General features: G+C 37.5%; 1 protein-coding gene across 2 annotated transcripts in view; it reads right to left on the bottom strand.

Moving 5' to 3' along the window:
- The window catches only part of c1ql4b (complement component 1, q subcomponent-like 4b), a 60,421-nt gene extending 39,068 nt beyond the window's left edge, over positions 1 to 21,353 (bottom strand). The window contains exons 1-3 of one of the 2 annotated variants that reach the window (XM_057846333.1): positions 21,193 to 21,353; positions 20,999 to 21,091; positions 19,364 to 20,508 (exon numbers count right to left, since the gene is read on the bottom strand). In XM_057846333.1, coding sequence (XP_057702316.1) covers positions 19,364 to 19,903 — 540 coding nt within the window. In that variant the 5' untranslated portion in view covers positions 19,904 to 20,508; positions 20,999 to 21,091; positions 21,193 to 21,353. Of the gene's footprint in view, positions 1 to 19,363; positions 20,509 to 20,998 lie in introns of both variants that reach the window. The other variant, XM_057846332.1, reaches the window with a different exon arrangement.
- Between the last annotated feature and the right edge of the window lie 3,813 nt (positions 21,354 to 25,166).

Genomic DNA, 25,166 nt, shown 5'->3' with positions numbered 1-25,166 from the left:
TGCCATTCGTTCACTTTTGAAGGCAACCCTTTACATACACGGCCTCGCTAGAAATAATGAGTCTTTAAAAAAAAGGAAAAAAGGCACCTGACGCAGACACACCACATATATTATCCTCACCCACACACCCACAGACACCCAATCTTTTTCATTCCCTCCAACTTTTACACCTTGCATTGTTAAGCCTGAGTCTCGCCGGAAAGCATGTCAGAGCATTTTGTTGGCTTTAATAAGGCCGCTGCCTTATTAAAGGCAAGGTTTATCCAGCAGTCTCCTTGTGCTGCACATGTTTGATTCAACCTGTTGCCACAGCCACATAATGAGGTCACTCAATGTCAACACCAGAGATTCTTTTTTGGGCTAGATGTGGGCACATCGTGATCAGTGATGTCATCGAAACATGGCAATGGACGGGCACTTGCTGGCATTGAAATGACCAACTTTGTGCGCCAGTTTCGGACCAGCTATAAATATTCTTATTATCACACCGTGCTCATCAGTGTAAAGGGCAAAGTACAACTGGATGGTGAATTATATATCAATTGAAAAGGTCGTCTTCCTCAACACCTTTCTGAATCTTGAATTATGGGAGACAAGGAGAGAGGAGAATTTCTTCCTCTTGAGTTTTGAAAAGTCAACTTGTATGTGACAATCACTACCTTAAGATATTTTCCCCCATATATATTTCAGCTCTTCCCTTTAGAGGACACTGGCGTGCCCGCTTTCTCCTTCACTGTCCAGTCTCATTTAGTAATCCATCCATCTCTCGGTGGCACACCTGTCTGACTGCTGTCTGTCTTTGCAGACATCTTTGTCTTGCCTGTGTCTTACTCAGTGATCATCACTAGTCAGTAAGGGTGTAACGGTACATGTATTTGTATTGAACCGTTTCGGTACCTGGTGGTCGGTTCGGAACGGAGGCGTACCGGACGAGTTTCTGACGTAATGTAACCCCTACTTTTCGAGGCTGTGAGTCGATCGGGTTACAGTTTCTTTGTGTAGATTATATTTACTCCGTTGCTTCAAAAAATATATTGTCAAAAAGAAAAATCACTTCAATCAAATAAAAAAATTCAATCATGGAAAACGTTTTTGAATGCGAAATAATACTTGAGATTGAAAAATTTGCATTTGACCACTTAATTTTTCATTGAAAACGTTTTCTTTGATTGAAGCAATCCTTTTTGTGTTTGGGCCATATTATTAGTAGGACATATGTGTGTAAATCATTTAATCCCCCCCAAAAAGTTCATTTAATAAAAAAAAAAAAAAAAAAAAATCAAAGAAAAAAATGATGTGAAAAATAAAATTGCCCTTCCATATTTTTTTTTTAATTATATGCAAAGCAAATGACCGGCTAAATTGCTAGTCACATGATCTGTTCGAAAAATAATTTTGACCAATTATAAAAAAAATAAAAAAAATTTTTGTTCATTTCATTCATTTTTGTTGCAGTTTTATTCCTTTACAACTTTTATATATATATTAAACTCAATTACATGCAATCACACTTTTTGGCCACCAGGGGGGCCTGGCACTGCTGCCCCCCCCCCCCCCTCCTAAAATCTGCTCATACTGACTAGGACAGGGGTCAGCAATTCAAAATGTTGAAAGAGCCATATTACGGCAAAAAAAAAACAAAACAACAACAACAAAAATGTCTGGTGCCACAAAAAAACTGACAGCTTTTTAAAAGTACAGTCCCTGACAAAAGTCTTGTCGCTGATCCATTTTGTTGAAACAATTGCTAATGACCTGACTTTTAGTTACTCAATTGGTTTCAGAAATGACTCATATGAAAGCAAAGACCCTCCCAAATGATGTTGAATGTACAAAAATATATTTGTTTCACAAAAAAAAGATTTATCATTTAATGAAGATATAAAGGTCAAATTTTGGCAAGACAAAATGTTTGTCACCTGCAGAAAGTAGTGTGAAAATTGAACAAAAAATGTACGTCAAATAGAAAAATATGTTACATAACATAAGCACATTAAGTAATGGTGCTGTGAGATCCAAATGTAATACTTTATATGACTTCCATGTAAGTGTGTAAGGGTACATGTATTTGTATTGAACCGTTTCGGTACGTGTTGGTCGGTTCGGAACGGAGGCGTACCGAACGAGTTTCTGACGTAATGTAACCCTTACTTTTCGAGGCTGTGAGTCGATCGGGTTACAGTTTCTTCGTGTAGATTATATTTACTTCGTCTTCTCTACTATAATGAGGACCAACACGGTATGACAGTATAACCCAGAAACGTCAACGGCGCAACAACGTGGCCGCCGCGAGAACGCAGTGAAACGCGGGCGTTAAAGTCAATCAGCCAATGCACACCAGTCGCAGTGTGGCCGCGTGTTAGACGCGTCCCAGAAGCGGCGCAACGAGACGCACGCGAAAAAAACGGCAGAGTTTATTATTTGACGCGAGACGTGACCCTCCTGCGTACTACTACCGGTAGCTAGGATCGGGAAGACCGGAAGTCACTCATGTAAAAATACGCTGGATCCGGTCGATTTTCAAACTAATATGCAATCGTAACCCACTTTTTGAGTCCATCAGATCTCTTTAGTGGTGGATTGGGGCAAAGTTGACTTGTCTTTGTTGATTTACTGCTGTCTTCTCTGCTATAATAATAACCAACACGGCCCCGTGTTCAATACAAAACCCTCCTACCACAACAAAACAAGTAGGAACTAATATTCACATAGGAATTAAAGTTATACAACATAAAATATGCGATATAAATGAATACTACATCACATTTGTAAAAAAAAACACTTAATAAAATGAATAAAAGCCCATTTAAATAACATAAATTCAGGCACGCAAACTGGTTAGGGGTGAAAAAGGTGACAAAGTAACATGGACACACAGCATGCGCGGAAAAGTGCATTTCATAGTGCAACCAGAGACATCTCGAATTAAACACAGTACATAATAATTTAACATATACAAGTCTAAATCTCTCATCCTGAAATCGTAACATATAAGAAGCATTAAGTAGCAAATTATACAAAATCTAAATTATAAAACATACAGTATGTCCCATTTGCATTAAGCAGAGAACAGCTGTACTCCCGTCTCTCACTATTGTCAGTCATTTGCTGTCACGAGAAGAGAGTGGCGATGATAGGTCTAGGTCATCGGACTAGAGCAGGGGTCCCCAACCTATTTTGCACCACGAACCGGTGTTATTTGGGTCTTTTTTTACGAACCGGTGTTCTGACAAATTTAGCAACCCATCAAAAATTGCAACGATGTAGTTCTGCGCATGCGCGTAACGTTAAACATAGCTGCAAAATGCGCAAATGCAGCGATTCCAAAGTAAACACTACACAAATTTTCTTGAAAGAAAGGAATATTAACTTACATTTGATCGTGGAAGTTCTCCACAGATACATCCTGCCATGTTAGCAGCACACAAAAACTGCACACCGCTGTCACCATTAACGACTTCGCCTTGTCGTTAAGCATTAATTAAGAAGCCCGCTTCACAAAGATACGATGTTGGAAATTGCAGCAAGGTTTTCAATTCTCTCATAGCGATGTTATGATATTCCGGAATGACTTTAATCCAGAACCTCGGTAGAGTTGTTGTCGTCAGGTGCCCTTTTCGCCGTAAAAATATCTCCAAAGACGTCTGTTTTCCAGTCATCTTCGCTCGTGTTGGGGCTAATTATTTCCGGGAACAAATGTGCTGTGCCCGCAGCCTAGTAATACGTTATTATCGAGGACAAGCGCACATAGATATACAGTATTATATACACAAACAAGATGTACTGCTAGCAGTCCAATCAATGGATTTCTATGACAACATTCTAATCTATCCCGTCGTATTATATCTAGAGTAGACAGGGATATTGGTGTGTTAAGCAGGGGCACAGGGTTAATTCGGCCAGAATGCGGTCGTTATTAAATTATTATTTCTGTGCAGCCCGGTAGCAAATGCGAGCCGGAACTGGTCCGCGGCCCAGCAGATGGGGACCCCTGGACTAGAGTGTAGTTTTGAGCATGGACTACGGTTTTGAAGTTAACGGTTTCACTCGCTCGCTGACAGAACCACGCCCAATTTTTTTCTCCTCGGATCTACGTGATTCAGAAGAATGACCCATTTTGATTTCAAAACGGCGAAATTTCGCCAAAAGGTGGCAAGTTTGCATGCCTGTAAATTGAAATGAGCTAAAACACCTGTAATTAAATAATAAGAATAATACACACATCCTGCTTACACAATTAAATTTATTAATTTCTCTGTGGCGCTTTAACTTGAGAAAATCCACCAATAAAGCTTTTGAAAACCGTTCCAAAAAAAAAAGTTTCATTGAGGCATTTCATTTGTAAAATACATGTTAAAATCTTTGTCATTGGGATTGCTTTTCTCTTTAGCACAGGACTTCTTTTTTTCTTTCTTTCAGAAAGAAAGCTGACCAATATACGGGGTCTGAAAGGCAAATTGTTGTTGGTTTATCTTTAAATACCCGCTACTTTTTGAGCAGAATTCTAGCTTTGTATAGGCTAATGTTCCTATTGTTGAAAGCACAAAAGTGTGTAATAAACAACTTGCACATTTATATTTTGCATATTGTTTTCTTACTGTACCGAAAATGAACCGAACCGTGACCTTAAAACCGAGGTACGTACCGAACCTAGATTTTTGTGTACCGTTACACCCGTACTAGTCAGATACTGTTAATACAGGGTGATCCAAAAACAAAAACGAAAAAAAAAAAAAGGAACTTTTTAACAATTCACTAAAACAATGAGTGATGGAAGAAACATTTTTTCATAGTAATTGAAAACATTTTTGCAATTTTCATTTAAAAATTACCCTCCTTTAAAGCAACACTAGGTAACTTTGGATCCAATATTTTCATAACGTTTGTGATGATATGTACACTGACAACTAGTTGAATGACACCTCTTTTATATCTTGAGGGGGTATGAATCGCTTTCACCGGCACTAGGAGGGTGGAAGGAACCCTGCCACACAAAAGAACTAAAAATGTGCTGATTACTTTACTGCATATGTCCTTTCCCTATTTCATTATGAAGACGGAAGTCGATGCGGACGCTTTCGCGTGAATTCTGCAAAGATGGCAGAGCAACAAAAGAAACTAAATGTTTTGTCCGAGGAGGAAAAAAATGGAGGCTGCAACACAATTACTGACAAATCTCAAAAGAAGCTATGTCTAGATGCTTGGACACATTACAGAAGAACAGTTATGGCTAGCCACGTTTTTTTTTTTTTTTTTTTTTTTTAAAACTTTGTTTTGATATAAAATGAACAGATTGTCATAGTGTGCTACAGCAAAGCTGCTACTCCAGGGCTATTGCTGATAGCCGTAAGTCGATCGGGTCCGATCACGTCATTTTCAAAGTATCGGAATCGGCAAAAAAATATCGGACATGCCTTTTTTAATATATATATATATATTTTTTTTTGTTTTAATTAAATTGTTTTCTAATTGTATTTAACATTACAGACAAAATGTCTTACACTCATCCAGAATCTTTAGTTTTGGCTTAAAGTGGGGCTGTCAAATTTTTCGCGTCAACGGCGGTAATAACATTTGATGCAATTAACGCATGCGCTGCACTACCCACTCACGCACTGTCTCGCTCAATCTGTAATGGTGCCATTTTACCTATATAGAGAGATAAAAGTCAGCTTAAAATGAGTAGAGAGAATTTTGGCAGGCTTTGAAGCCTTTTTTTAATTGGCTAAAGCCTTACAATCCCTCTCTAAACGATCAGAAATATCGTGGGAAGCAATGTGGGGAAGAAAGGTAGTAGTTGATCTTTTTCTTAACACCCTATTTTATTACCCAACGCTGAAAAGATATCAATTGGCACCATTACGCACAGTCATGGTTGCACTTCCCATCATGCATTTGGGCAGAAGTTAAATGGCTGAATTATCATTTACTGAAAGCTCATAAAAATCCACTAGATTGCAATATTTAGTCACAATATACAAAGTCACATTTGTCCTTTAAGAATTACAAGTCTTTCTATCCGTGGATCCCTCTCATAGAAAGAATGTTAATAATGTAAATGCCATCTTGAGGATTTATTGGTATAATAAACAAATACAGTACTTATGTACTGTATGTTGAATGTATATATTCGTCTGAGTTTTATTCATTTTTTTCTTAATGCATTGCCAAAATGTATATGATTGGGAAAAATTATCGGGAATGATTGGAATTGAATCGGGAGCACAAAAAAAAAGCAATCGGATCGGGAAATATCGGGATCGGCAGATACTCAAACTGTAACGATCGGGATCGGATCGGGAGTAAAAAAACATGATCGAAACAACCCTAGCCGTAAGCCCTGAGTACATCAGATGCTATAGCGGGGATTTTTAAGAGGACTTTGTCCACTTCAAGCATGGAAAGGCAAGGAAAAGTGTTTTTTCTTTGTAACTGTTGTGACATTTTTAGTAAAAGTTTTTTTTTTTTCAAGATTTCAGACTGAGACTTGTGGTGTCTGTTTCCCCCGAGTGACAGGCCTATCAATACGGAGAACACAACTCATTATGCTGATGCGTGTTTATTTGGTTAGTAAAGACTTATATATTGACTATTGTGCTATACTGTAAATGTCCCATATTAGGACATAGCACTTTATGGTTAAGTGTGATGTATACTTCATCTGGATTTTTATTCTTAAATTTTGCAAAATTTGGGCGATGCAGCTTTTAATCAGGTGCGCTCTATAATTCGAAAATTTAGGTAAATGTGGATTTTATTTGGAAAGCCAAAAACTTCTGCACTTTTCATATAAAGGTGAGTCAGTGTTTCGCTATTCCAAATGTCATTTGACTTCTTTTGCATAATCTCTTTGGAAAGATTAAATTTATTAGACAATGATCATTTCAGAATATATTATTAATGTCAGTACAGGATAAAATACCCTGTAAAGATTGCGTCGATTTAGTTGAACAAGTTTTCGAGGGTTTGCCTTTTTGACCTCACAGGTTCTCAAAAATAGACAGTAAAATGGGACGAAAAGATCATCGCTGAATTGGGTTAAATAATTTAGTTGATGGAAAAGATAATTAATGGGGAAAGAGTCAATAGGCAGAGGGGGCTGTAAAAGGGTACGTGTAAGGAGGGGCACAGGTTGAGTGGAGAAGATCTCATCTAAAGGCTATGAAAGATTTAACAGCAGAAGACGACAGGAATGACAATTTGAAGTCTCCTAATTTAATGTGGAATTGAACTGCCCTCCCTCTTTACTCTGTGCTTTATGGACAGCTTGTCAAATCCATGAAAAATGAATAACTTTTTTTTCTCACTTTATTGCTCTCATAAATCTTCGTCTGGGGCTGGCACTGGATCCAGTAGAGCTTCAACGCTACATTTTACCAAAATATTCATTGTTGCAAGATGCCCGTATTAACTCATCGGCTGCCATTGAAGGCAATAGACGTCCCATCTAGACATTTGTCGGTTATACATTTCAGGTATATCGTGGTATGATTAGGCATGTGCCGGTATGAGATTTTGACGGTACGATAACCGTGAGCAAAAATACCGCGGTTTCACGGTATCACGGTATTGCAATTATAGCTCCCAAAAATTTTGAGATGTATGGGTTAAAAAAAAAAACTTTTTTCCATTGAACAGGATTTTTTTTTTTTCAGACCATAGTTGCAAATTGGAACATGAATATATTGTTAAAATAAATAAATTATCAATAAAAAAATATTTGAAATAAAATTAAAATAAATATAACTTATAGACTATACTCACAGCCACAGCTCAATTTGCACAAGATTACAGCAAGAACAAAATAATTTCTATAAAGTAAAAACACTTCTGAATAAAGTTTTTAAAAATTTATACTGCATGACTTTTTTTTGAGGGTGGAAAAGCTTAAGTGAAGTTTCGCCATTTTCAGCCACTGTGTCAACTTAGTCTACATGATGTCATGCCTTTGTGTTAAAAAGAACATAAGGAATTCATAAGTTAGGTAAAAATGTATAAGTTAGTTAAAATGTCAATAATGTTGTGGAAAGGTTTCATCTAATAAAAAAAAAAAAAATAATAAATAAATAAAAAAACACATTGAGAGTGAGACCTCACCTTGATCCAGCGAACGTGGATTTGTGCTCAGGGCAAGATCATTGTTCACAATTAGCGATCTTTGATGCTATCACTTTTTCCCCTTCATTCAAGCGAATCAAGCTTGTTTTCTCACTCTGCGGCTGTAACACTCAACGAAGTTGCTCTCCCAGCTGAGCCTAGGCTAACATTCATCTTTGTAAGCTTTTACTTAGTTTGTATATTGAATTTGAAAGGAAAATGTGTGTTTTGTTTTTGTCGAACTTTTCCCATGGTGCTAATCTGTGGAAGCTACTCACATGGAAAAATCTAATTGTACAACATTTTAAATGTATTCATTTTGTATATTAAACTTACCACGATTTGAGAGCTCAATAAATTGAAGAACAGTATGCCTTATGTTTGGAGTAATTGTTTTTGGGTTAGCTGGCTGTGTAGCCGATAGCGTCACTCTCACACACAGCAACAAACGGGAGGGGGTGAGCGCTGCTGCGCCAAGCCGCTTCTGGCTGCATTTTTGACACAAGAAACATAGCGAATACCGTCCTACGGTCTGACGGAAAATTTTAGTGGTTTTGAAACCGCGACGTTTTCACACCACGGTAAACCGCGAAACCGGTAACCGGCACATGCCTAGGTAGGATGTCATGGTTTCAAAACCACTAAAATTATCCGTCAAAACCTTCCTACGGTATTTGCTATTTTTTATGTCCCAAAGGTAGAGATCGCTCGCTTACAGCTGCAGGGCTTACCTCACCCCCTCCGGTTGTTGCTCAGTGAGTCAAATGCCCCTTTCTTACTGAAACTAGTGGGTCAACGCGCGTTTCTTCCAAGCCGATGCAACCCACTAGCAATTGGCATTTGGCACCTTTCCCATTGACAAAAAAAAAGCCGTGTCTTTTTTTTTTCCACCCGTCTAACCCCCCACCCCTCCTCAGCCATGCGTAAGGTTACATGACGTCACCACGTTAAAATACGCGTCGACAAGAGCGACCAAATTCATTCAGTTCAAGGAAGTAAACAATGCAGAGCAACGTGGAAGCCTCCTTTGTGTTCTCTGTTTTCATGCTTTTTACTGCCCTCAAATGGTTGAAATGCAGCAAAGGATCAACACTCTGCTTGTGCTGAGGCAACGTAGGCGTCGTGAATTTTGGTTTGAAATTGAAAGCAGTCGTGTAAGTCACAGAAGGAGGAGAAGAGCCTGGCACGTTGTTATGACGCATCACGTAAGAGCCTACGTCACCACGTAAATTAGGGTGTCGAATGTTGACTCGGGGTTTTGCTTTCACACTGCATGACGATCAGAGCCGAGGTGATTTTAACGCGGGTCGCTTGGCGGGTTGATTGACACGGGTCGAGGCGGGTCGCTGCACCTTTCCCACTGCCACCAAAAGCCGATTGTTAGTGGGTTGATATGGTTTTTTTGGCCAATGGGAAAGGGGTAAAAGAGACAGCTGTGCTACGCGATGGCTGGAGGAGGTGAAACACCTGAACTTTTCCCTCCATCGAAGAAAACGAAGTCGTTGGCATGGGAATACTTCAGCTACAGAAAAAGTTACAGACGGCCTCTCACTCTTTGCTGATGTTATAGCTGCATTAATTCCGGTTTGGGGGACTTGACAGTTCAGATTGTAGCCACATTCTGGAAAAACGTGGTGGCCCAGATCGGATTTTAACCACATAAGAAAGTGACCTAGATCGGATTTGAAATGGTCCACTTTTATGCAACTTTTCCCGTTCACACCGTCAAGTTAACGCCTCACTGGAGTCGGAAAAACACAAAAAAATCGGATTTGTGCATTAAGACCTGCGGTATGAACCTAGCCTAATTAACTGGAATCTGTCTTTATCCAGAGATTGAACCGCACAGTCATCAAACTTGCTGGGAGGGGAGCATCTTGGCCAGAGTAAGACCACGATTAATTTTTAAGCAGTTGTTTAAGAAATGGCTTTAAAATCAGTAAAAATGTGATATAAATAAGACAAAAATATTTGTTTCCATCTCAACCACTAGGTGTCGCATCGCCATGGGAACTAATATTTAACTAATAAACGAGCTAGTATTTGGGATAGAGAAAAATCTGCGCAAGCTTAACCAAACATTATCCTATGAGGAAACAGATGCACCATTTATATTAACCCTCTAACACCGAACATGTCGGCGGCTACATATTTGCGCGTATCATTTTGAAGCCTCGTCATGCTGTAATTACGTCACCAACGTGCCACTTTTTGGTCTCGTTTGAAAGTGCGGAAGTTGAGGTCCACGCCTGTTTTAACTTGAAGTCAATCGACCAAGTAAAACGTTAGATGTCATTTGAGTTTTATAGTTTTATTGCCCTCATAAATTAGCATTTAAATGCTGCATGGACCATGTGTTTATGTCCATATTTCTGTCCATATTTCATTTTCCTTTTTCAAAACCGAAAGCACCAAGAAAGACTACACATCCAAGGAGAAATTGTGAGGTCACGAAGGATGGACGTAATGTGAACATTACACCATTCTATTCAAACATTTTGGAAACTTCCCAAAAAAAGTCCGGATTTTATGAGCAAATTTCAATTGCATTATTTAAACATGAATTATATTAACATACACAATAAATACAACCTTTTTAATAATCTCTTAACTATCTAGGAATGCAAAAAAAAAAAAAAAACATTTGTCTCAAGACCACTCAACATTGTCTAAATAAAGAAATTAAATATAACTGAAAACATGTCTTTGTCAGGGAATAACCAAAAAAATAAATAAAAATGAACAAAAAAAAAAACATACAGGAGACACCTCTCTAAGCAGCTACCTACTCGAGTTCTGTATGTTAGCAAGTTCACACAGTTTAATGTTATGCTAACTCGGATGCAGGTCGGGCTTTCAGTCGCAACATTTGTGGTGTGTTCCCCACTTCCATAATATTGACGTCGTTTTACATTTCTTACAGTGGCTGCTGCTGGCCGAAATAAAAATGTCTAATATACCTAATAGCTAATGTCTGTGTTTGTGGTTGTGGTGGTGGTGTGTGTGTGTGTGTGTGTGTGTGTGTGTGTGTGTGTGTGTGTGTGTGTGTGTGTGTGTGTGTGTGTGTGCGTGTGTGTGTGTGCGTGTGAGTGTGTCATCAGCCAATCAATTGTGCGTTTAGGAGGAAAAAATGGACTGGCACATTCAGCAAGTGAAAAGATGTACATGTAAGTCTGAACATAATGAAAATAATTCACTTAATAATTGGTGGGGTCAATTAAAACAAAACATATGGGAAGACAATCTAAAAGGTCTATATAACTGAAGTCATTATATAACGCAAATAAGGTTGCTTAAAAGTTGGTGGGGACAATTTGAACATCCTGAAAAATTGGTAGTGTTTTGTCCCTATCGTCCCTATGCAAACCTACGCCCTTGGTGTTACCAGCAGGCTTGTAAAGCAAATGTTCAGAGATTAGTTGTTAAGTCACCATTCTATCATTTGTCCCTCTGTATTTTAACTCAATATCTAGCATTGACAGCAGTGATCACTCACAGCCAGCCCCTCCCAGTTCAAATGGATTGGACATATATCGCCAGCGATGGCAGTGAAACATGATCATTCACTGCCGACACTCCCAGTTTAAATGGTTTGGATGTCCATCGTCACCACTGCCATCTAATGAGTTACCGTAATTTTCTGAATATAAGACGCACCCGTGTATAACGCGCACCCAAAATTTACTTGTAAAATCTAGGGAAAATTATTGTACCTGTTTACAACGAGCACCCTAATTTTAGCACTAATAAATAGAAGAATACAAGAAAACAGAGCTCTCATGTACAGATACAGAAATGTCATTTTACTGACTGGTGAAACACAGCACAAGCATAGCACATTGGTAGTTCAAAACATGACCGTAAACTGACAATAGGTACGGTAATAATTAGGACTGTCAAAATTATCGCGTTAGCGGGTGTTAATTAATTTTTTTAATTAATCACGTTAAAATATTTGACGCAATTAACGCATGCACTGAATGACCCGCTCACGCATTGCCTCAAACAGATTACAATGACGCCGTTTATGGACATTAAGAGTGAAGAGAATGCCACCGGCCGCTTGGGGGCAGCGCCGTTCCATACTAATGTTATTCCTTCTACTAGTGGGAGAATTAGTAGTTGTGAGACGTTTATGCTGTTACATTGTGCTATTTGTGCTCCACGCATATTTCTGTAAGTTTTCTTTCTTTTAGTGGCAATTATGTGTCTCTTGTTGTATTTTGGGTAAGATATGTACAGAGATATATATGTTACAAAGGCGAGTGGACACAGGCATTCTTTGGACCGCGCCGTTTATTGGCATAAGCTTCGGCAACTCCTTCACAACAAACATAAGTATCATTTAGTGAAAGCACAACAAAAATAACATTCCTATCCCTCAAAAAAAAAAATAATGTTCACAAAAAGAAAAGCACAGTCTGTAGTAATGAGGCCCTATTCTCACACAGTTAAACAACAATGCAAAGTGAACTGGCATGAACTGGCAACTTACTCAGACTTTGGTCACTCTATTCTTATTATTGTTATTTTTATTCTTATTATTATTATATTAACTCTACTTTTGATTGAAAATTTTACTATTAAAACAAAAACATGAAAAGGGGTTTTAATATAAAATTACTATAACTTGTAACTATAACAATTATCTTTTAAGAACTACAAGTCTTTCTATCCGTGGATCACTTAAACAGAAAGAATGTTAATAATGCAATTTGTGGATTTATTGTTATAATAAACAAATACAGTACTTATGTACAGTATGTTGTATGTATATATCCGTCTTGTGTCTTATCTTTCCATTCCAACAATAATTTACAGAAAAATATGGCATATTTTAAAGGTGGTTTGAATTTTGAATAATTACGATTAATTAATTTTTAAGCTGTGATTACCTCGATTAAAAATTTTAATCGTTTGACAGCCCTAGTAATAATATGATTTGACAACTTCTCCAACTTACCAGAATCCAGAAGAAAACAAAACAGATGTGACTTTAAAGCAGAATTTAACACAGACGAAATCATTTGACCAATCAGAGTGGTATTACCGAAACAAGTATTACCTAAACAAAATGGTGACGTCATGTACCGTAATGTTCGGCAAAGGACCGCCGCATATGTTTTCTGTAACACAACATGGCCGTGTCAATAAAAAAAAATCTGTCTTTAGATATATATATAATATAAATGGCGGAAAACACAGACAAGACTGAAAAAGCAGTTTCTGCTCTTGCCCTCCTCTTTAAAAGAAACTGCTGTATTTTAAGCCAAAACAACTGTTGTGTTTGATAGAACAATATGTCTATATGCTGCCATAGCAGATTCATGGCGCATTAAGCCCCCAAACTATTTTTAATTTGTCCGTTTTACCCTGAAAACCCCCGTTTACAGACATCGCGCAACCGCTTTTGTTTTAACCCAGGCATAAAACTAAGGTAATTAATTATATTTATTATTCAAAATTTCTGTCATTTTTAGCTTAGAATCATTAATTGATATCTAATAGTTCGTTTGAAAAAAAAAAAATTTTTTTTTTTTAATTATTCACTCGCATATTTTAAACTTTTAAACAAATAACGTCACAATGAAAAAATGGCGTCTGTAAAAAAGTCACGGATATCTACCTCACAACTATCGCTTAATTGTATTTTTTTGTTGCTGTCGCATTTTCTCTGATATGTTAGAGGATAAATAATCGATCCAAACAAAGAAAATTTGAAAAAAAAAAAAACGGTTTAAGGGGGTAAATACTGTATATGAAAATTAAAATCTCGACCACTTCTTGATGTCTGTGATTTCTGCATCGCGACCCTTGTTATATTGCCATGTTTCATCCATAAAATCCCTCAAAAATCCAGCTCTGGGCATTCACAACTGTGTCTTGACACTCAGTGATACATGCCACATGGATTTTTTGGATCGAAACAAGGTAAGTACGCGATAATATCTCGTTAAAGTCATGGCGTCTGTAATTCTGCTCTCGCGTGTTCTCGCCTCCAGATAGGGTTTTGCTGTTTAAAAAACTTTTTTTTTTTTTTTAAATGCCATCCTGTTCAAAATGTTTCTTCCCCCAGAAAATGGAGATTTTAAGCTTTCCAATGATGTATCACACATGCAAATCAGACAATTATGAAATTTGGTCAAATTGGGGGTCTCAGAGCGTAACTTCAAGTCACCTGAGTGTTTTCCGCCATACAGTATATATTTCTGTCTCCATCCATGTACCCGTGTATAATGCGCACCCATGATTTTACAAGTTGATTTTGGGAAAAAAAAGTGCGCGTTATAGTCGGGAAATTACGGTAAGTGTAAAGCTTTGGGTTTTACAAACTGAAAAAATATTCCCCCAAAAGATCTAGCGTCAACAATCTGATAAAAAAAAAGAAAGAAAAGAAAAGAATCTAACCCCCAATAGTATCCAACACTGGTTTAATGAGCAGCTGTTTTGAATTGTAAAATGGTCCACTTCACAATGTATGCAAACAGTGAAACAGTCGAGACGTTAATTTCTCGTGCCTCTTTTTCTTGTTCAAGTATGTAAATCAGTGGAGCGTTGAACAAGAACCTATCAGTCTGGCAGCTGCTGTCAGTTGATGCACCAAGTAAATGATGCACTAAAGCCATCAAACACAGCTATAGTTTGACTTGGAATTTTACAATGCAAAGCATACTTGTTGGATATTTTTTTTCTACTGGTAATCCCCAGGTTGTCACTCTTCTATTTGCAAACACATGTCAGAATCACAGCTCTTCCACACTGTGAGGGTTTACTATGCCAGGCTTGTCAGCGATTTCCAGATGGAAGCATTCAAGGGTTTTGCTAGACATTTGTAGGCTACTTGTTTATTTATTAGCGCTGCAGTCGCAGTTCCACAGAGGCCAGTTGCCAGCTGTTGCATGCCGGCTTTGTTCCACCAAGACGTGGAGAATTGTTATCCCCTTGATCGCTTGCCTGTCAGTCACAGTGCCACTCTCCTTGTTTGCGATCCATATAATTATTTAGTCTTTTTATGTTCCCAGTGAGGAACGCTAACTCGCAAGGAAAAACGTGTCTTGGCACATGAGACAGCTCCAGACTAAAGAAGGGCTAGTGAACTTTATAGGTTTAGGGATAGGTTCACTCGACGTTTTTTTTTATTTATTTATTTTTTAATTTCTCTTCAATTATTGACACTTTTTTTCTAAAGGAAGAAGCCATGGCATTGGTTGTTCAGAATATAAGAGGAGAAGAATAAGGCAAGATGCAATAAATAATGGGAAGTACCGAAGTAAAATTGCATTCAGAGCAATAAGACTCCAGCTTCCATATGCAATTTGTTACATGCTGTCAAAAGTCAGGTGGGCTGTTTCATTTTACAGGTGTTGGCATAAGCGGATTTTATGGGGGGTGGGTGTGGGGGGGGGGGGTGTGCAGGCCCCCCCTGGTGTCCGAAAAGTGTCATTGCATGTAATTGACTGTAATTGATGAAATTATTTTTCGAGCACTTTAGACGGTCATTTGCTTTGCATATAATTTTTAAAAAATAAATAAATTTGAAAAAAAAAAAACAATTTTTTTAATGATTTTTTTCTTTGACTGTAATTTTTTTTTTTTGATTGAAGCAACTTTTTGGGGGGATTGAATGATTTAGACACAAATGTCCTAATCATAATATGGCCCTAACACAAAAAGGATTGCTTCAATCAAAGAAAACTTTTTCGATGAAAAATTAAGTGTTCAAATGCATATTTTTCAATCTCAAATATTTTTTTCGCATTCAAAAACTTTTTCTATGATTGAAATTTTTCTTTTTTTTTTTTGATTGAAGTGATTTTCTTTTTTAAAATCTATATTTTTTGTAAGTAACTTATTTTTTGACTAAATAATAAAAACAAAAATGTCCTAGTCAAAATGTGGCCCAAAGACAAATCAACGTTTACTTCAATCAAAAAAACTAGACTTCAATAACAAAAATTTTATAAATAAATAAAATTAAATTTAAAAATCTAAGAAAAATAGCTTTCACATGCATTTTTTTTTTTTTTTTTTTTTTAGTTTTTTTGAGTTTCAAATTTATTTTTGCATTCAAACACTTTGAGTTTCAAATTTATTTTTGCATTCAAACACATTTTTTGTTTTTTTTTAATTGAAGCGACATTTTTTTTGGTTGAATAATAAAGACACAAATTTACCTCCATATGGCTCCGCCCAAGGGAATACAGTTTTTGACTGGGGTAACTACATTGGCACGACACCGGCGGGCATACCATATTCAATGCATGACGATCTTGGCTAAAAGTATTGCCTAAGCAGCCTGATTTAGAATTCCCCTCAAGAATGATGGGGGAAAAAACGCTCATTGTCAACTTATTATTATAAATATTAATATTATTATTAATATTATAAATATTATATTAATTTTATTGCTGACACTGCGTTTTGGGGTCATCAATATGTTGTGCCCCCCCTGCCCTAAAAGTCAAACTCCGCCCATGGGTGTTGGCTTTGTTGTCCTTTTTATGACATCGAATAATGTTTTCAAAGTGATGGGTAAGGCAAAACTGTAACAATGATAAAACAGGCTTATTATTGTTACAAATAAACAGTGGTTAACTATTGTTTTTCACTTTCACGACTGCTTAAAGAATGCATTTATGTATGTTGTGTATGCCATCATGAATGACATACAAACACGAATAACAGCATAATAATAACAGATGAGCCTTCTATTTAGATTTCTACGTGATGCTCCACGAATAAACAATTTAACTTGCCACCAATATGAGAATCTAAACGTATTTGTATTTTGACCATTATTTTAAACTTGGGCTGTCAAAATTATCGTGTTAACGGGCGGTAATTAATTTTTTAAAATTAATCACGTTAAAATATTTGACGCATTTACCGCACATGCCCCGCTCAAACAGATTAAAATGACAGCACAGTGAAATGTGTACTAGTTTTGTCGCCCTCTGCTGGCGCTTGGGTGCGACTGATTTCATTGGTTTCAGCACCATGAGCATTGTGTAATTATTGCCATCAACAATGGCGAGCTACTAGTTTATTTTTTGATTGAAAATTTTGCAAATTTTATTAAAACGAAAACATTAAGAGGGGTTTTCATATAAAATCTCTATAACTTGTACTAACATTTATCTTTTACGAACTACAAGTCTTTCTATCCATGGATCGCTTTAACAGAATGTTAATAATGTTAATACCATATTGTTGATTTATTGTTATAATAAACAAATACAGTACTTATGTACCGTATGTTGAATGTATATATCCGTCATGTGTCTTATCTTTCTATTCCAACAATAATTTACAGAAAAATATGGCATATTTTATAGATGGTTTGAATTGCGATTAATTACGATTAATTAATTTTTAAGCTGTAATCAACTCGATTAAAAATTTCAATAGTTTGACAGCCCTATTTTAAACTAATTATGTTTATTTTGGTATTTCCTGATGTCACCTCAAACAATTTAAAAACATATGGACTAATCGTATACTGTGTTTTGGATATTTTGTCGACAAATGTCGATTTTGATAGCACTATATTGATGTCAGTTTAGACTAGTATTGTTTTTGGATGTTTTTGTGTAGAAGAATAAAGACAGTAGAAATATATTATAGAACTCGGGTGAGTTATTATCATGGGTCATGTCTAGTTATGGTTTATCCCTTAACGAATTGCTATGACCATGAAAATAATTTGACTGTGTAATCCATATACTGAATGCATAATGCAAAAATATATTTATAAATTGTATGTAAACTCTCAAATCATCGAATTAAGTGACGAAGAAATACTATAGATATTCCATTTATGTTTGTAACAATTAATACTGCGGAAAGAAAAAATTATATATGTTAAAAGTGAAGAAAATTTGCTAATTTATTATACATTTCAAACAAAATGAAATCCATTCGCAAGAGACATGAAGTAGACAAGACACACTTGAGTTGCTTTAGTCCGCCACATGAAATGATGCAGTGGCCTGGATCTGGTGCCGGGCCTTGAGTGGGCCTCTGACACCAGTGTTTTGGATTGAACGGGACCAGTCAAGGGTGTCGGCAGCTTTTAGCTGCAACTCAGCTGGGACAACCTCCACCTCATTCTCAGGAGGTGGAGGACACATTTTTTGGTCAAAATTTTTATTATTATTTTTTAAAATGTCGCCTAAATTACAACCTTCAATAAGAGGCCTGCAATACCTTGGTTTTGACTTTTAATTAGTGCTGCAACGATTAATTGATTTACTCGAGTATTCGATTGGAAAAAAAAAATTCAAATTAAATTGTGTTGCCTCGAGTAGGCCTATTCGTTTAATTAAAGTGGCATTGAAACGGTTTATTTTGAAATTGTTTGCATTTAGTTTTATTGATTAGGGTGGATGCACTGCCCTCTGGACTGCCTCTTCTCACATGGCTGAATCCAACTGCTCCCTGTTAAGACCAACGTAAGCTTTTGTTTGAGCGAATGTTTTTAATGCATTCATAATTTAGTCTATAGGTATATTTAGCGTGTTTTTTTTTTTTTGTGGGAATATGTGTCTGAATCATTTGTTAAGAGCATTGTAAAAAAAAAAACTTTAGCATTTTATAGCATTTAAGCTAGCAGAATTTTTCTATGTAAGTTAACCAATTGTTCTTTTTTTGTACATAGATCGTCATTAAAAAAATATACTGTATATATATATATATATATATATATATATATATATATATATTAATGCATTCATAATTTAGTTTATAGGTATATTTAGCCCATTTTTGTGGGAATATGTGTCTGAATCAGTTGTTAAGAGCATTGAAAAAAAAAAAAAAAGCATTTAAGCTAACAGAATTTTTCTATGTAAGTTAGCCAATTGTTCTTTTTTTGTACATAGATCCTCATAAAAAACATATATATACCGTTTGAGGCTCAGCTCAGGTATTTTAATTTTTCATGTTCCTTATCCGATTACTCGATTATTCAAACTAACTAGTTTATCGATTAATCGACTACTAAAATATTCGATAGCTGCAGCCCTACTTTTAATGATTAACAAATGCAACAAAACGCAGTTTGAATGCTTTTACATTTTGATCAACAATTTGTTTTTGAATTATAACTGAATAAAAACCTGCCCCCTCCTCCCGAACAGCCAATAACTTGCCAGATAGGGTAAATATCCCCAATCAATTGTACTTAAGTAGGCACACAATTCTCAGTATAAGCACGACACATGATATGGACAATTAGTAGACTCACACTGACATCACATACACTCACCTGCCCGTTCTTTTTGAGGTCAGCCCACATGCTTGTCCCATCTCCTCCTCTCATCAGGACATGGTAGGTAAAGTAATAGATGCCGGGCAGAGGGCAGGTGAACTTGCCCGTACTGGGCTCGTAGTAGTTCCCCACGTTGGTCACCACGTCATCAAACTTCAGTACCTCACTCCCTTCGTGTTGCTTCCGCAGGCCGGCATAGAAGGCGATTTTGGGAGTGTACAAGGAAGGGCCGTAGCCACCCGGCCCAGGCCCCGGCGGCCCGGGTGGGCCGGGCTTCCCGGGTTCTCCGGGGGGACCTTTAGGGCCCGGGGGACCCGGAAGTCCCGGGTTTCCTCTAAAACCCTGTTTGCCTCGACGGTTGGCCAAGTCTGGGGGCTGAGGGGAGGAACCCGTCAGCTCTCCTTGAGGGGGGGTGAACGTGTCGCACACCATCTTGCAACTCCCCAGCATCTCATAATGTGTGCCCCCTCCTCCGGAAGCGCCCCCTTTGGTGGTGTGGACCAATAGGGGGATGGCCACCAGCAGGACCAGGACCATGGCCACGCCGACTCCAGCCCCGATCACGCGTTTCTTGCGGCTGAGGCGGGAGGCAGCCAGCGTGAGGAAGTCCTCCTCCCCCTTGACCGGAATGGTTGTGCCGGCCAGGCTGAACTCTGGGTGGAATGTCACCGAAGGAATTTTGGACGTGTGAGTCGTATGCAGGACTGGTATATCGAAGCGAACGTTTGCCCCGTCAGTACATTTACGTTCAATCTTTCTCAGGATAATATAAGCACACTCAACCTCCGCACAGGAAAGACTTCCTTAATTGTTGACGTTTTGTTTCAGGCCACAACGCTCTGGTGTGGTGAAGCAGAGAGCTGTCAGGTGGGGTCGACAGTATTCCCACTGGAGTTCATCTCACCCACCGCATTTACGAAATGGCGCTCACTCGGCTGTCCGCTGGAAACGGAACAATTTGTGCTCGTTTATTCCACCTAAATTGTTTTTTTTTTTTTTTTAACTTGACAGGATGTCACCGTTGTGTTGAAAGAATCTCGCACTGCTCATTAACGCCCAGATTCTGTGTGACGATGCAGCACTTGTGAAAGTGTTTGTTTCAAAGCCGTTTTCAACATCACAGCGCGGACCATCTTTACGATCTGCAAGGGAGAATATTTCAGACACACATTGTTAATAATAAGCAATAACAGAAAATAATCACTTTCAATTTAAATGAAAATATCATTTTTGCATATAACATTTTTGCACAAATAAATTACAGTATTTTAAATATGTTTAGCAATTGTGGCTCAAAAAATTTATGTATTCATTTACATAGTTGCTTTGAGAACATGGAAATCCACTGATAGTTGCATGGGGGGGGATTTTCTTTCTAGTTCTAAAGCCCCCCACCCCCACCCCCCCAAGGGGCCCCGCCAATAATAATAATAATATAAATGTAATAATAATTAGTCATATAAAAGCAGCGTTTATATTTCATGCTTTAAATACTTTATTCAGTCACATTCAACAAACTCCGGTAGAAAACCTCTGAACTGGAGGAATTATCATTAGTTAATCTCATTTGAATCGTGCGCCACATTGGGACAGACACATTCGAGTCATAATAAGAAGTCAAGATGAACTCACCGTTCAGTTTGTTGGTTTGTTTCCTCGGTGCGCTGGAATAAAATGCCTCAAACAACGAGTGCTCCGGCTGAAGTTACGGCGAGGCACTATTAACTATTAAAAAATAATAAGAACAAATAGAAAGACGGAGAAGTGACCACGAGTGTCACTTTTCTAACAGCAAGTAGCACGGAGCGACTGCTTCTTATTCTCACAAGTGAAGTTGAGGAGACTTGGACAGCAGCAGCGCGATCTCTCGTCCGGAGCAACAGTTTCCTCACTTGTTGTATTTGGCTCCTTCCGCTCTCCTCTTTCTCTTCAGCGTCCGACTACGACTCCCTCCCTTCTTCCCTCGCACCTTCCTTCTCCTCCATCACTCGCATGCACGCGCGTACATGCCCGCGCATACATGTGACCTTTTCTCAAATCAAATGACTGCATCTGGAAAGTTTAATCGCAAATCGTCCTGACGAATAATTATGTTCACTCATTGCCTGCCATTGACAACGACAGACGTCAAAATTCTTTTGCACTGACGAGCATAGGCGGAGTTTGACTTTTGGGGCGGGGGGGGGGGGGGGGGGCACAACACGCTGATGACCCCAAAACGCAGTGTCAGCAATAAAATTTACTTACAAGAATATTTATAATAATAAGCTGACAAGATCGCCAAGATCGTCATGCATTGAATATGGTACGCCCGCCGGTGTCGTGCCAATGTAGTTACCCCAGTCAAAACTTGTATCCCCTGGGCGGAGCCATATGGAGGTAAATTTGTGTCTTTATTATTCAATCAAAAAAAAGTTGCTTCAATCAAAATATATATTTTCAACCAAAAAAAAGTCACTTCAATTAAAAATAAAATGTTTGAATGCAAAAATAAATTTAAAACAAAAAAATGCATGTGAAAGCTATTTTTCTTTGATTTTTATTTATATATTTATTTATTTTATTAAAGCAACTTTTTTGATTGAAGTAATGTTGATTTGTGTTTGGGCCACATTTTGGCTAGGACATATTTGTCTTTATTATTCAATCAAAAAATAAGTTGCTTCAAAAAAAAATATCGTCAAAAAGAAAAATCACTTCAATCAAAAAAAAAAAAAAAAAAAAAATTCAATCATGGAAAAAGTTTTTGAATGCGAAAACATATTTGAGATTGAAAAATTTCCATTTGAACACTTAATTTTTCATTGAAAAGGTTTTCTTTGATTGAAGCAATCCTTTTTGTGTTTGGGCCATATTATGAGTAGGACATTTGTGTGTAAATCATTTAATCCCCCCAAAAAAGTTGCTTCAATCAAAAAAAAAAAAAAAAAAAAATTCAATCAAAGAAAAAAATGATTTGAAAAATAAAATTGCCCTTCCATATTAAAAAAAAAAAAAAAAAAATGTATGCAAAGCAAATGACCGTCTAAGTTTCTAGTCACATGATCTGTTCGAAAAAATAATTTTGACCCATTATAATAAATATTTTTTTTTGTCCACCTCATTCATTTTTGTTGTAGTTTTATTGCTTTATAACTTTTATATATATAGGAAAGTCAATTACATTCAATCACCCTTTTCGGCCACCAGGGGTCTGGCCCCCCCTTAAAATCCGTGTATGCTGACTAGGACAGGGGTCAGCAATTCAAAATTTTGAAAGAGCCATATTACGGCAAAAAAAAAAAAAAAACACACACACAAAGAAAAACAACAACAAAAATGTTTGCTGCTACAAAAAATTGACAGCTTTTTAAAAGTACAATCCCTGACAAAAGTCTTGTAGCTTATCCATTTTGTAGAATCAGTTGCTAATAACCTGACTTTTAATTATTCAATTGGTTTCAGAAATGGCTCACATGAAAGCTAAGACCATCCCAAATGATATTGAATGTACAAAAATATATTTGTTTCACTGAAAAAAGATTTATCATTTAATGAAGACATAAAGGTCCATTTTTGGCAAGACAAAATGTTTGTTGCCTACAGAAAGTAGTGTGAAAATTGAACAAAAAATGTACTTCAAATACAAAAATATGTTACATAACAGAAGCGAATTAAGTAATGGTGCTGTGAGATCCAAATGTAATATTTTGTTTGCCTGGCACCGCCAGACGATTCTCCCTGTATTTTTCAAACACTGTGAGAATAGTCTGGGACCTAGCCCATTAACGGCCTCTTGAGAAAGCACAAAATCAACCGTCCAACCAGATTAGTTTATTTGTTCTTAACGAGTAACGTCACTCTTGCGCGCCGAAAGTCGTCTCCACAACAACACAGATGCCGAACGGGAGAGTCGAGAATATGTTCCAATCCGCGGTAAAATCAGTTTTAAATTACCAAAAACACATCGACACAAGTCATTGACAACAGTCTGTCTAGCGCTAGCCATGTTGCATAAACTTCTCCATTCTCTGCTCACGCTAGTTACTTGTCGCATTATCAACGTCACGTCTGCCCGTCGCTGATTGGTCCACTCCGCTGTCTGTTTGCTGTGGTTTGCTCCGCCCTGGGAATTTGAACCGCCGGACGGTCGCCAGACTCAATCGCTGGAACAGGGGTGAGTCTGGTATATATTTTGTATGACTTCCATGGGCTTGAAGGACCGCATCCATGCGGTTCGGCAAGGAATTATACAATTTATTGATGAAGTCATCAGGAACAACAAAGAAAGCAGTCTTGCATGCCTCCCAGAGTTCATCAACATTCTTGGGTTTCGTCTTCCATGCTTCCTCATTCATCCAGTTCATGTTTGATGACTGGGCTGGCCAGTCCTGGAGGATCTTGATCTTCTTTACCTTGAGGAACTTTGAGGTAGAGATTGAAGTATGCAATAGAGCACCATCCTGCTGCAGAATGTGTCCCTTTTTATGATTAGGAATGTAAGAGGCAGCTAAGATTTGTTGATATTTCAGACTATTTATGTTGCCTTCCACCCTGCAGATCTCTCGCACACCCCCATACTGGATGTAACCCCAGAGAATGATTTTGCCGCCACCAAACTTCACTGTTTTGTGGCAAAAGGTGGATTTTTCAGATGAATCTTCCATTGAATTACATTGAATTACACACTACTTTCTGTAGGAGACAAAACTTTTGTCTTGTCAAAATTTGACCTTTATGTCTTCATTAAATGATAAATCATTTTTCGGTGAAACAAATATATTTTTGTACATTCAACATCATTTGGCAGGGTCTTAGCTTTCATATGAGCCATTTCTGAAACCAATTGAGTAATTAAAAGTCAGGTTATTAGCAGTTGTTTCTACAAAATGGATACGCGACAAGACTTTCGTCAGGGAATGTATTATAATCAAGGCAACACACTCTGTATGTATGTATGTATAGAGGAATGAAAAAGTATCTGAACCTTTTGGAATTTCTCACATTTCTGCATAAAATCATCAAATGTGAGCTGATCTTAATCAAAATCACACAGATGAAAAAACAGTGTCTGCTTTAACTAAAACCACCCATACATTTATAGGTTTTTATATTTTAATGAGGATAGTATGCAAACAATGACAGAAGGGGGAACATAAGTAAGTGAACCCTCTGCCTGAGGAGACTTAAACAGCAATTAAAACCAGTTTTTACCAAACAATTTAAGTCAGGTGTTTACCCAATCACTGATGAGTGGTTTAAAGCTGCTGTACCCACTATAAACCACACACGTGGTAAGAATTGTCTTGATGAGAAGCATTGTCTGATGTGCGTCATGGCTCTGTCAATTAGCTGTCTGAAGACCTGTGATCAAGGATTGTTGATTTGTATAAAGCTGGGAAAGGATACAAAACCATCTGTAAAAGTCTGGATGTTCATCAATTGAAGGTCAGAGAAGTTGTCTACAAATGAAGAGACTTTGGCACTATTGCGTCTCTCCCAAGGAGTGGCCGTCCACCAAAGATGATGCCAAGAGTTCAGCACAAAATACTCTGAGAGGTAAAAAAATGAACCCTAGAGTGTCTGCTAAAGATTTACAGAAATCACTGGCACAGTCCAATATGTCTTTGCACACATAAACTATATGTAAAACTATGGCCAAGAATGGTGTTCATGAGAGGACTCCATGGGGGAAGCCACTGCTGTCTCAAAAAAAAACCATTGTGGCTCATTTAATGTTCGCAAAAAGGCACTTGGACACTCCGCAGACATTTTGGCAAAATATTTTATGGACTGATGAAACCAAAGTTGAATTGTTTGG

Source organism: Corythoichthys intestinalis, chromosome 9 (assembly GCF_030265065.1).
Source record: "Corythoichthys intestinalis isolate RoL2023-P3 chromosome 9, ASM3026506v1, whole genome shotgun sequence".
Taxonomy (NCBI): domain Eukaryota; kingdom Metazoa; phylum Chordata; class Actinopteri; order Syngnathiformes; family Syngnathidae; genus Corythoichthys; species Corythoichthys intestinalis.
The sequence above is the reverse complement of the archived record's forward strand: the minus strand, read 5'-3'. Positions and strand labels throughout refer to the sequence as shown.